The sequence below is a fragment of the Harmonia axyridis genome, chromosome 1 (genome assembly GCF_914767665.1).
Source record: "Harmonia axyridis chromosome 1, icHarAxyr1.1, whole genome shotgun sequence".
Classification (NCBI taxonomy): domain Eukaryota; kingdom Metazoa; phylum Arthropoda; class Insecta; order Coleoptera; family Coccinellidae; genus Harmonia; species Harmonia axyridis.
Window position 1 is genome coordinate 23,297,428 of NC_059501.1, and position 13,763 is coordinate 23,311,190.

Below are 13,763 nucleotides of genomic sequence, written 5' to 3' on the forward strand. Positions count from 1 at the left end.
CTTCGTGGAAGAAGTCTAAGTTTAGAAGTTCAAGTTATTCTGCAGAGGAACTTGTCAATCCATCTGAAGTTATATCTGCATGGAGTTATTTAAGGAGGTATCAGGAAGACTCTTTTTCCGAACTTTGCGCTAATCATACGTCATTATATTATCTACAAAAAAATGGAAAAGAACTCAAACTAAATTTAACTGCCGAAGAACTACGAAATTTTTTGGAATGCATTCCATTGCATGTACCATTATGGGCTGTATCAAATTTCCGAGGATTCACATATGTGTTGGACCAAAAAGTTAAAATTTTCAGCAATTTCAGATACAATGCCAAGGGATACGTTTTACTTCTTGAGAGTAAATCCTCGATATTGTGGATGATTGCGGAACTGTTTTCGAATTTTCAATACAAAAAAATAATATTTCCTATTATTGTTACATTTTTTTTGCTTTGCTTTTCAATAAAAAATTCGTTAATTCTTAGTAGTGCTCACAATTGTGACACCGTCACAACTGTGCATGTACCTAGTAGACTCCTGGCCATCACAATCGTGAGTATAATCGAAACCTGTCAAAATGACATAATTATTTTGTTTTTTGAATAAGACCTAATATTTCGTCTACATATGTGATAGAAAAAATGTGTGGAAATATGAAATCTTCGCTGAAAATTATTCGGGAGTGTAAGGGATAAAGACCTTGCCCATAAATGGCATACAGATCTGAAGATTCAAAATTTATTATTATCATTACATATCGATACTGCTATACGCGTGATATATTGATCTGACCAAATCATAATTTTTTTTTCAAATCCTATACCGCACGTATTGATTAATAAGCAATAATCGAATTATGAACAAAAATATTAGTATTATGTGAAAAATAAAAATGTTCGCAATTTTGAAAGGCTGAGACATAGCCAACCAAACGTAACAATAATTTAGGCATCTAGCTTAAAATTGAATTTTCTATTGTTATGTTCCTAAGAAGGATCATACTTTGTCGAGCTAAGTGGTGAAAGCTAAAATGGGCTTACCCCATTTTTGCTTGACAAAGTATGATCCTCCATGAGAATGTAAAAATATAAAATTTAGTTTCAAACAAGATGTAAGAGGAAGAATAATACACAGAATACATTATTCTCTCTCTTACCTCTTACACTGCTAAATTCAATTCATCAAACAAGTTGTGGTTCGCACAACCGTTGCATAACACTGTCCATTTAATCTAGTATTAAGTAGTTAACGGACCATCAGTTTTGAATGGTATTGGTTGAAACTGAAACACAATTTTCATCTTATACACTTGTTCTACTAGCTCACAAGTTTGAGGTAATAATATTATTATAGTATATTCCAATACACTAGGATCATAAGTAACTATTACATAAAGTTTGATTATCAATTAACTTTTTGATACTTTTAATAAAACAAAATTATTGTTCAACTTTTATTTGACTTGAAATATAATAACTTAAAATTGGTTTTTAGTGGGGAGTAATAATTTAAAATCAGATTTGGCTAACGTGATTCAATATCAGTTCAAGTCCTATAACTAAGATTTCTATTATAAGAAAACTAACCCAATAATATTTCTTAAAGAAAAGTGATTCAACATGAGAAACTTCTCTATATAATTCAAAATTTTACGTCATTCTGAATGCATTCCAACACTTCCAAAAATTACAAATCATCAGTTTTTCATAAATAGAGATTATCAATCATTCTTCATTTGTAAATTACCATAATTCTTCACGATTGTTGCACAAAATAGTAAATTATGTCACTTTTAAATTAATGCCAGTAATTACACTACAAGTTCACGAAATGTCATTCAAATGTCTCTTCAGTTATTACTTATAGTAAATATATCACTGAGAAAAATACATATCTACATTAAATAAATATCTGGAAATTATCTAATTCTCCACAGTTGTATCAGTAATATGATCAGGTTTGAGGCCAGCAGCAAAGCGCTGCCACATTCTAGAATAGAGTAGTTCTAAGCCTTGTGCGTAAATTTTACAATCAAACAATGGGGATGTTGTCCTTGCTGCCCATACTTTATGCCTCATCGCTTTCAAATACTCCTTATCAGTTCCCAACTTTATAGCGATATCTTGATAATCCATTTCTGATTTTGCTATTAATTCAGGACATCCCAATGTTCCTAACTGACTTGCTGCTACTCTTGAAGCTAGAGTTTCTCCTGGCAATGTGACTACTGGTGTTCCTGTCCATAATACATCCATACTCGTAGTATGGCCATTGCATAATGGAGTGTCCAAACAAACATCAGCCAATTGACCTCGTCTAACATGTTCTTCTTTGGCAGCGACATTACTGAAAATTATTTTTCCTGGAGGTAGACCAAGTTGTTGTGCAGTTGCTTGCAGATTAGGCTCCCCCACTGCGGGGAACCTCAATAACCAGAGGACAGCATTAGGAACTGCTTTTAGGATATTAACCCACATTTTTAGTGTAGAAGGATCTATTTTATAGAGCTGATTGAAATTGCAGTAAACAATGGCGTCATCAGGTAATCCATATTGTTGTCTAGTTGTTATTACAATGCTTTGAGGTACTTCTTCCCCAGTTGCAGCCTTATTATTTGTCTGTGTAGTAGCTAATCCATTTTGTACCACTACCCCATTCAGAGAGGTCTGGACTTGTCCTGAGGCTATCATATTTTCAATTGGTGTTGTAGTAGGTAATTCAGCAACTTTCAGGCTAATTTCTACAGGTTTTGCAGCTCTCACCACTTCTTTTATCTCAATAACATCAGTATTTTCTACTAGTGGTGATAAATCAGTTGCATTAATTATGGCCACGTTATCAGCCAAGTTGTTGTTACTTCTATCACTCAATATAAGTCGTTCTTTGAGATGTGGAAACATTTGCCTATGATCTCCTACGAAATATGTGTAGGGCATATAAGCTAATTTTTCACTGTATTGACTAGCCAATTCGACTGGAGAAGTGACTGCATCTGTTATTAAGTAATCCATAAAACTTGCTCCACTTGTTCCAGGATATCCCAACCACATAACTTGAACAGGGGCCGGTCGTAGTGCAAATATCTCATTTCTTGCCCCTTTAGTATATCCATTCATATTTACTAAAATTTGTATGCCATCTTGATAAATTCTATCAGCAGCTTTACCATTACAAGGAATATGAGATAAATCAATAAAATGGTCTGCCTCTCTTGAAATCTTACTTCTGAAAGTTGTTCCATCGTCTGTGCTCAAAGCGTAACAGAATATTTCAACTTTGGACCTATCATGAAGACCAGGAACTGACTGCATCAAGTGAGATGTAGGATGATTGCCGAAATCACTGCTTACATATCCAATTCTAAGCCTTAGTCCACTTTCAATGGAAAATTTGTACGGATGTTTGTGCAAAACATGAATTTTTTCCAAACATAAATTTGCATGTCTTGCAGCTATAGCTTTGCGGAATTCATGTGATAAGGGGTAGAGCATGGAATGGTGGGGGTGAACTGAAGGTAGCCTGTTCTTGTCCAATTGATCTGCAACAATGTTGACTAATTTCTTCATTCTTATTCCATAATCAGTCCAATCGCAGACAATCTGTAAACAGTGAGCTAAGTTGCAGTAAGCATCTGGAAAATCTGGTTTCAATTTTAAAGCAGTTCTGTAAGATTGTATTGCTTCTGGTATATTTCCTGAATCTTTATGAATGCTGGCTAAGTTACTGTGAGCATCAGCAAAGGCTGGATTAATTTGAATTGCTCTAGTATAACACTGCAATGCTCCAGAAACATCCTGCATTTCTTTCAGTGTATTACCCATATTGGAATAAGCATCTGCAAATGTGGGTTGAATACGAATCGCTTCTTTATAATGCATTAGAGCTTCATTCAACTTGCCCTGTTGCTGCAAAACTGAGGCTAAATTACTATGTGCTGCAGCAAATTCAGGGAATACTTCCAATGCTTTCAAATACAAACGTGTCGCTTCTTCAATATAACCTTGTTCTCTCTTGATATTAGCCAGATTATTCAAAGAATCCGCATGGGTTGAACAAAGGCGTAAAGCTGTATTGTAACATTCTTCAGCCTCTGCAACTTGACCCTTTTCCTTCAATGCATTAGCTAGATTACAATATGCATCAGGGAAATTTGGTTGCAATTCTATTGCTCGACGATAAGTATCTATTGCTAAATCGATAAGACCTTGTTCGTAATAAACACAAGCAAGATTCCCATGAACAACAGCATTGTTAGGAGACAAATTCAATGCTCTTAAATATGCAGCTACAGCACGATCAAAAATGCGCGCCTCTTTAAGAACATTTCCCAAGTTTATGTAAGCATCCAAGAAGTTCGGATCTAGACCTACAGCTTTCTCAAAATGATGGATTGCAAGCCAGATTTCACTTTGTGCATTGAAGACGCATCCCAAATTACTCCAAGCTACGGCAAAATCAGGTCTTGTTTCGATAGCTTTGAGATAGCAAGCTTTTGCCTCATCTAATCTTCCAAGGGCTTTCAAAAGGTTACCCAAATCACTTCGGACACAATACAGATCTGGATTATACTGTAAAGCTGTTATGTATGCTTGAACAGCTTGCTCCATATCACCAGCTGCCACTAACGCAGCTGCAAGATTGATGTAACCATCAATAAAATCTGGTTTTAGCCTTACAGCATGTCTGTAGTTATCTAGTGCCTCTTGCAGTTGTCCTCTCTCCTTGAAAACATTTCCCAAATTGCTGTAGGCTTCTGCTAAGAGAGGATTCTGTTTAATTGCTAAGGTGCTGAATTGAGCAGACTTGTCAAGTCTTCTGCACTGAAAATGTATGCTTGATAACAAAAGAAGCACTCCAGTGTTAGTTTGATCTTGTCTCCATAACTGCATACAATGTCTCTCAGCATTCTCGTAATCTCCTGCTTGATATTCTCGATGAGCCAGTTCAAGCAGACCAACAGAGGACAGCTGCGGCAGATCATTCATTTTCAAAATGGCAATACTTGAGGGCAAGGAGAGGTCAATATTATTTTGGGGATTCATCGATTTGCAGATTATTCACTTCCAACTCAAATTCCTGAGAATGGATTGATCTTGTAAGTGCAAATAGTTCTATAAATTTGCTCCACATTAGTGTTTATTATAGTTCCATCTAAGGAGGAGTTCTTCTGAAAAGAGAAATCAGTTGTGTTACAAAAGTGCTCAATTTTTTTGAATTGAAAAATACATGAATTACTTAAGGGTAAATAAAAATTCTTGTTTGTGACATTAGGAAATGAATATATCCAACTGAATCATCATAAAGACTTAAGGAAAACTTTAGAAGACTGCTTGGACCAATAAAATTTTGCTTGCAATCAATCAATATATCATTTTATATCATAAAACTTGGACAAACCATCACTTAATAATGATGAATATTATTATTTATATTATAGAGGTAGGTTATAAAGTAGCAAGCTGAAAGCGCACTTAATAACATCTAATTCTTTCAAGGATTCAGTTCAGTTTCATCAAATTAAGATTTATTGAAAATACGGAACCCTTATTCAATGATATAGGAGATACAACTATCCTCCAAACTTAATTCAATCTGTTCTTTTTTAATACAGTTTTATATCCCGAATCCACAAATTTTTCTGTTTAGCTATTTGTTTGTATCAATTCCTGCTTGATTCAATATACATCTGGGAAAATTGAGAATTTGAATAGAGAATTTCAATACATAGAACGTGTCACCATCATGGTTTTAACCATACAGTTAAGATAAAGGTAAAACGTAAAATTTCTATAAATTATGATTTTGCAATTGATGATGTATTTCTTTCCAATGTAATTAGTGATTTGTTTGTATGAAGGTTCCACCATTTAACCAGCAAAGGAGATTGAGGTAGTAACTCAAATGAATATTGTTTTGAATAAGATAAATAACCAGAAAAAATTCGAGATAAGAATGGAACACCAATGAAATATACGTATATCAAATTAATATAGGTCAAATACCCACTGGCATCAATAAAATGAAATAATATCAGAGAACATACTGGAATATTTCAAGTTGGGCCTGTAGAATAGTTTTCACAACGGTTACGGATATCCCCAAAAAACCAGATCCTCAATGTAATGTATCAAATAAAGCATGAAATATAGAAAACTGTAATAGAGTGCAGGAACCCACTCCACTGCATAGTTCATGAGGAATATAAACAAATCAACTTTACTTATTCTATAACGACAAATATGGAATACCTATATTACAAAACAAATATGCGTTTCAAACCCAAAAACATTTGACAACAAATTGAATAATATCACATTTGAACCAATTCTCAAATGTTCCCAAATTTTCTCACTCAAGTTTCGAATGTTAATAAGAAATGGAAACTAGAAAACATTGAACATCACAAAATTCCCATAACCGCACCAATACATTTCAACTAATTCTGTAAAATAAAAGTGCCATGAATGTAGATCTTAGTAAAACAATGAACTGAAACGTAGGAGAATATATCATACCTATATCTAAACATTCTAAAATTTTCCAGAAAGAAATGATGTATAGGACAAAAATTCACCTAATGGTTCGCATTTTAAATTCTTTTCTATTATTTCTCTGATGAATTTTACAATTAATCTTTGAAACTACTCATTGAAAATAATTGAATGTATAAATTATAATAACCATTTACACATTTCATCTCAATGACACCCTTTAGAAGGCAAATTAGAGCTTTGGTAATTTTTTTCATTGGAAAATAGGTACCTTGCTATGGATAACACTGAATATTATTAGATACTTGGGGATAAAATCGATTTAAGGTGCACACCAATTTGAAACACTACATTCTGCAGAATTATTCAAGTCAATTCGGCAATTCCATTTTGAAATTACCCTCTTCATTTATGGCTATTCGTTAGTAAATTTTTATTTACACAACCACTGGCTATTAAATGCGTTTTAAATGATGTTAATACCATCCGGAATGAAATAAAAATATTGAGTTTCGAGAATCATGATTAAATATGATATATTTTATATTGTATATCCGCTAAATATTCCGACGAGTACTATTTCACTCAAATCAAATGTCAGAATGTGACGTCACAAAAACCATTCCCATTGTAATAGAAAATTTTCGACATTCAATATTTAGCAAATTCAAAGGAATAATGAAAAATTAGTATATCCTATAACAATTATTTGGTACCATTTATCGAAAAGAATCTATATTGGCAACAATTTTAAATGGATTAACTGCTGTACACATGCATCAGCTACAGATATAGGAAATGACAGAAACCGAAAATACATTAGTACATTACCTTTTTGAACTGTTTGCTTATTATATAAGCCAATATTCAAATGTGAATTTAATTTTGATCAAGATTATAAATCACGACATTCTATTCAATAGCCATAACATTCATTTCAACTTAACTTCAAGATGCACCGCAACCACAGAAAACTCTCGACTAAGCGCCATCTCGTTGGCGCACTAGTATATTATAAAATATATTTTGGTGAAATGCAGATGCCATTCCTCGCGCATTGTTTGAAGAGAACTCTTTAAACATTTATATAGGTATTTGTGGTCTCCAAGGTTGCAATTGATACATGATTGAACGAACGCTCAAAAGCTTTCAAAATTATGAGTTTGGAACTTGTTGCTCAGTTCTTCAATCGAGCTCAATAATCAACTGATTATATTGATATATGTAATCAAGAAAAACTTTTCCATATTCCAGTTACGATATTCATAAAACAAATTTATGCAGCTTGAATTAGACAAAAATCTGATATAAGAGTTGTCCCATGTTTATTGGCCGCAACTGTATATTTTTTCGAGCACTTTGATGCCCATTTGTCATTGAAAGGATTCATTAGAGATTATAAAGTTTTCTGTATTATGTTAAAAAAATGATCATGAATAGATAATTTATATTTTAGAAGCATTCATATTCTAGTCATTAGCTAAAGAAGTTTCAAGGGAACAAATTTTTGATACGATGTGAATGTTCTTCCGCAATCTATTAAATAACGAAATCTTTTTAAACTGTCACATTAAACAGAAATAATCATATTCAAAGTTGGGGTACCTTTTTGTCTTCCCATAATGGAATGTTTTATTTTTGTGAATAGCATAGAGTTCTAGTGGAAACAACTTGAAATAATGGAATGTGTTGAATATCCCAATGCGCAAATGGTGGATGCGCCCATCCCATAATTTCTTATTTTAAAAATGCACTATTTGAATGATTTTTTGGTTTATTATTTCCAATGATAAATTTTTTAAAATTAATTTCCCATTCTTTTTAATTATACAGAACAACTTTAAAATCTCTCATGAATCATTTTGGTGACAATAGGCACCATCAGTACTCGAAAGAAATATATATAACTTGAATATGGAATAGTATTTATTCATAACATAGTGATTTTTGAGCTCTACGCATCAGTTGAGAATTTAGATCCAAAATTATAATTTTCAAATTATTATATCAATAAGGAAGATATTATCAAAAGGAGTTGGACTATCATCTGCATTGAAATCTGCATGAAATCATAGGCAAAATTATTACAGAATATAAATAATCTTTATTTTATAAATAAAAAAATGGCGACATATTGGTTAATATGCATAAAAATGTTTAAATTATAAAAATTGTAGCTTGAAAATTATACGACACAAATTCAATAATGCTTGGAAAACCTTGTGGTCAAATATCGTACTAAAAATTAAGCCGGCAACATAGATTTTCAGTAGTTAGTAGCCCTGTCGCCCCTGTCATTTCTCAAATCATGTTTTATCAAAATGTGTCAAGTGTAATAAGTTAAATTTTGTGACTTCTGAGATGAAAGTTGTATGTCGGTTGGGAATAGGAATATTCAAATTGAAAAAATGAATTAGATTAGCGAATTTTAATAGCTTAATAAGTATGCCGAATATTTACAAACTTGTTATGTAATTCAGAAAGCTCTAAAAAAGTACATGAGAATAATGAATGAAATGTGTAGAGTCCAGATTGTTTAGAATAGAATATATAGATATTTATAAAATTACAAAACAATCTGATAACAGAATTTCTCATAGATAATTAGCGTATTAAAAGCAATGCCATGTCAGTGAAAGTTAATTCAATTAAAAATATTAAGATGTTATATGATATCAAATGGATTTTTCCCAATTTGAGAAATCAATCAAGACTGTGGACGATTGCAAGTACAATTACGGTAGCTGCAGTGGGTATTTTTAGTAAAATAATCATAGGTATGCCACTAGTATTTAAAAAAACTTATGTAAAATGTAACTTTCTTTTATTTTTAGGTTGGCTAAGCAAGACAAAAATTCATAACTTGAAAACTATGAGCTTACTATTGGATAGACCGAAAAATGTACCTTTGCTTACAGTTTCCAATCATCATTCCTGTTTTGATGATCCAGGATTATGGGGTTAGTTAAAGACATTAAGATAATTGTAGAAATGAATATTATTTATTGGTTTTACACTTCTACAATATTGTTCGGTATTATATGGATTTGAATTTCAGGTACTCTCAATTGGAGACACTTATTGAAACCTTCTCTAATGAGGTGGTCCCTAGCAGCACATGATATTTGCTTCACTTGTTGGCAGCATGCTTCTTTCTTCGCTTTGGGAAAATGTATACCTGTAATTCGGGGTGCAGGAGTCTATCAAGAAGCTGTTGATTTATGTATAGAATTATTAGCTGCGGGAAGCTGGGTTCATATATTCCCAGAAGGTGAGTGAAGAAATTTTAATATATTGTTTCCATTGAAATTGATAGTTAATGATGTTTGATGCAACATAAAATTAATTATAGGCAAATAAAGTGCTATGTTTGGTAATAATTGGGAGTCCAAATTTTATTCTAGTTAATGCGATATTTAATTTTTCAAATGCACATACACATTTAATGAGAACTATTATAATGCACTTTTAAAGATCTTTTTTTATTTTGTTTTTAATTTCAATCAATGTAATTTAACTTCTTTTCATTTGCACTTTTCTGCTTATGGTTCTAAATTTATAGAGAGATGTGACATTGATCAATATTATTTTGAAATTTCACTTTCAGCACTCTTGTTGATTATTTCTAATAGTAACCTTCTCAAATTATAGAGGAAATAGTTTCTGAAACAGTTTAATGGTTCATGTTTAGGAAAGTGGAAAATCAATAAAAACAAATATGATTGTGAGGTGATTTAAATACCTGAATTGTTATTAAGCATTGAACCATATAGTTGAAAATAATCTAATAAATTTTAAAAGCTTGAAATCAAAAAATTAGATTAAAAAATATTCATGCGGAAAATTGTCATATGGAATAGAAATATTGAAATGTGTATTGTTATATATTGCTTAATCAAATGGAACACTTTTACATAGAATTATATTAATCAGAAGCTATTGATTAAAAATACTCCACATTTTATATATAATGGGTAATTATCTCAAAAATATGTTGTTTGCCAAAGAGTAGTTTGCAAAATAGAATTTTTAACAGGAATGACACATCCTGTGATCTTGAAAAGGAGTTATCATGTTTACATTTAGATAAAAATATAAAACAATTTAGAAACTATTAGGAGTTGGATTTTGCAGTGGAAAACATATTCTATGTATTAACATAAATACATATTCTGAAATCCATGATTGCATATCATTAATTTTTCGAGAAGTGAATATTTTTTTTGAATTTGATAACTTGATTTTAAGCCTTCAAAAGTTATAGGTTTGGTTTGAGTACTAGAGAATCAATGCGGTTTAGAAATTGGTCTCCAGTTGACAACTGGATGATTCTAAATATTCCAAATTATAATTGTAAAATGTGATTTGAGGTCCAGAGCGGGTTGGACATTTTTTTTATAGCAACTCTATAAATGGAAGTTTTGAACCAAAAAGACAGGTTCCCAACTTTTTATATTCTGATCAAATGCCTAAATATCTGCTTAATCTATTCCAATCAAATAAAACATAATAACTTCTGTAGAATGAAAATAAATTAAGTAATTGCAATATGTTTGTAATGTTACCCAGATCTTGCAACAATTTTTGAAGTTGGATGACATTTGAACTTTTATTTCATTCATCGATTGAATTATTTTTTTACTGCATTCAATATTGAACAACAATAGCATACATTTCTAGAATGATATATTGTCCTTTGTGTATTATACTCAATTTTCCAATGTATAAAACTAACTTCGTTTGTTCAGAATACAATAAGAAGCTAGTGATTTATTGAATCTGATTAATTAATTTTTATCATTTCATTTAACACATCATCAATATTAAAAGCCTTATTTATCATATTTGTGGAAAGTAAAGCAATATTTGCAAACACTGATCCCATTTCATAGATTGGCTTTTTATTGGTTATTCTGTTATATTCCATTACTTGGTTTATTATCAATCAAAATAGGAAAGTCGATCAAGCAAAAAATATTTCTGAAACTTCCATTATTTTTCTCTCCATATAATCATTGTATCAGAGAATTTTATCAGTACTATATTAATTCCATTTTATGACACAATTATCAATGAGTAATTTGAATTATTTAGAATTGAAATTTTTTTCAAATTATATTCTTTCATTGAGGAACTACTCTTTATTTATTATGCATGTTACCACTTTATTTTATGAAAAAAATTTTTTTTTATAAATATATATTGTTCCAGGAAAAGTTAATATGACCAAAGAACACATGAGATTCAAGTGGGGTGTAGGTAGAATGATATTCGAAGCTCCAGTCACACCTATTATTCTACCCATATGGCATATTGGAATGGATGACGTTTTACCTAATGAACCACCTTATTATCTTCATATCAAGAAAAAATTAACATTCAACTATGGAGAACCAATAGATCTGACAGAGATGGTGAAATCATTGAAGGAAAAAAAAGTGACAGATGTGGAAGCAAGAAAGGCCATCACAGATTTTTTGGAAGAAGAGTTATACAAATTGAAGGTCAAAACAGAGGAATTACATAAAAATAATTTTCCCTAGCAGCTAGAAGATTCTTCTATATAATTTTTCAGATCAGTTGTCATCTACTGGTACTAGTCATTCATTTCTACTTGGTAGGTTTATGAATATCATTATTTATAATGCAGTACAATTCTGAAACTTTGGTTTGGTGATTAAATCAAGTAGGTCTTTGTAAGGGGTTATTGAAATTGAGAGATAAAGTATTATTTTTGGACCATTTAAAGATATCTCATAATTTTTAATTATGTGGTGAAAGGGTGCAACTTTTATTGAGTATTTACAAATAGAGCATTTCAATATGTTAAATCATCGAAAAATTTATCTAGAATAAGAATTGAAATTTGTTATCATTCTAGAATTGAAATGATAAACTTCAGAGTTTGCAACTTAGTTTCAGATTTTAAGAAATATGTATAGTAGGTGCGAGTGACATATTGAATTATAATATCTAAATATAAAATATTAAAACAATGTATCAGCCTAATGAGTTCAATACAAAAACATTCCTTCAGTATCAATGAATAAACTCTCCAATTTATTCTTTTTTGGTTTCATTATTTCCATTTCTAAACCTTTCCTTCAAAAATTACTCTTTGTCAGTACAAATCCGTGAACCAACTTAAATTCATCGAAACATTTTATGTGTTACAGTTGTTGATTAAGTAAACTCAGTTTTAAGGGGTAATTCTTTTATTAATTTGAAGCTTAAAATTTCTCAAATGTATAATTTTCAAGATATCAATTTTAATATCTTGAAAATTTTACAATTGCAGACTAGCATTTACCTATATAAAATTTTAATCTTCAAAGAAGTAGCCATTAAAACTGAGTTTATTTCATCAACATATGCAATAAAAAACTTCTTTAACTGAATTTTTGACCTGTCAGTATCTCATGAAAAAAATTCCAATTACTATGGTGCGGGTTTCAAACTTTTTACCATAAACAACTTAGAAATTTCATAATAGCGAATGATTTAATGTAATTTAAAGTTTTTTTGAGGTTTTATTGGATATTTTTAAACTGTAAAACTGTGCATTGTCCGTCTAGTAGAATTAAAAAAAATCAAAAACTAAGACGTACAAATGTACTACTAAATAGTTGTTTTTTTGTTTCGGACTAGATTCTTTCCTTTAAATAAAAATATAATAATAATATTTTTTGTAGTTTTCGAGAAAACCTCTGGGAGAGAGCTTTTTTTGAGCGCTCGTCCCAGAACAGATCGCACTATCATTTCGTGATGATGTCTGTAATTTTTAGCAAAGCTTTGGTCTCAATCTATAAGATTCCACTTCATACACATGATAACTTTCGAATTGCAAAATCCGATTAGAAGTTCCTTAAATATAGTAAATCGATATTTTGTTTTCCTGATAAGGTTAAAACTACGAATTTAATAGAGATTAAACTTTGTATTCATATCAAGAGTATCAATTTCATGTTTATCATCATGAATGGAGGAGCGAGCGCTTAAAAGCTTCCGACTCCAAGTCAATGCTTTTTTTCGAATTTGGATTCTACATGTAGAAAAATATAGATAATGATTCGGAAAGATTGCAGGTAAGTTTAAAACAGTTAAGTTAAGTTTGTCTATTATCTAGTGAATTTATTGAAAATTAATAGCGTATTCGACTGGCTGCACCAGTGCGAATTAATTCGAATTTTTGTCTAGCTAATAATAAAATTAGCTCGAATTAATTCGCACTGGTGCAGCCATTCGCATACGCTATAAGTTAATTTTCATTTAATTGATTTCT

General features: G+C 31.0%; 2 protein-coding genes across 4 annotated transcripts; one reads left to right on the forward strand and one right to left on the reverse strand.

The window, feature by feature from the left end:
* Positions 1 to 1,429: 1,429 nt before the first annotated feature.
* On the reverse strand, positions 1,430 to 7,470 carry LOC123676853 (UDP-N-acetylglucosamine--peptide N-acetylglucosaminyltransferase 110 kDa subunit). Of its 3 annotated transcripts, none has more exons than XM_045613111.1 (2): positions 7,313 to 7,470; positions 1,430 to 5,157 (listed from the first exon to the last, which is right to left on the reverse strand). In XM_045613111.1, the coding sequence occupies exon 2, from the start codon at positions 5,030 to 5,032 to the stop codon at positions 1,913 to 1,915; it is 3,120 nt and encodes a 1,039-aa protein (XP_045469067.1). In that variant the 5' UTR covers positions 5,033 to 5,157; positions 7,313 to 7,470; the 3' UTR covers positions 1,430 to 1,912. The 3 variants fall into 3 exon arrangements, with proteins under 3 accessions (XP_045469067.1, XP_045469079.1, XP_045469074.1); XM_045613123.1 differs by having other exon boundaries at positions 1,430 to 5,154; positions 7,313 to 7,464; XM_045613118.1 differs by lacking the exon at positions 7,313 to 7,470 and adding an exon at positions 6,817 to 7,068.
* A 1,286-nt stretch (positions 7,471 to 8,756) lies between these two features.
* Positions 8,757 to 12,544, forward strand: LOC123688686 (tafazzin). Its single transcript, XM_045627309.1, has 4 exons — positions 8,757 to 9,258; positions 9,316 to 9,441; positions 9,540 to 9,752; positions 11,693 to 12,544. The coding sequence occupies exons 1-4, from the start codon at positions 9,108 to 9,110 to the stop codon at positions 12,022 to 12,024; spliced, it is 822 nt and encodes a 273-aa protein (XP_045483265.1). The 5' UTR covers positions 8,757 to 9,107; the 3' UTR covers positions 12,025 to 12,544.
* The last annotated feature ends 1,219 nt before the right edge of the window (positions 12,545 to 13,763 follow it).

Coding starts and splice junctions, on each gene's coding strand:
- LOC123688686 (XM_045627309.1), top strand. CDS start 9,108: ATGTCAGTGAAAGTTAATTCAATTAAAAATATTAAGATGTTATATGAT. Junction 9,259..9,315: donor TTTTAGTAAAATAATCATAG/GTATGCCACTAG, acceptor TTTTATTTTTAG/GTTGGCTAAGCAAGACAAAA. Junction 9,442..9,539: donor TGATGATCCAGGATTATGGG/GTTAGTTAAAGA, acceptor TTTGAATTTCAG/GTACTCTCAATTGGAGACAC.
- LOC123676853 (XM_045613111.1), bottom strand. CDS start 5,032: ATGAATCCCCAAAATAATATTGACCTCTCCTTGCCCTCAAGTATTGCC.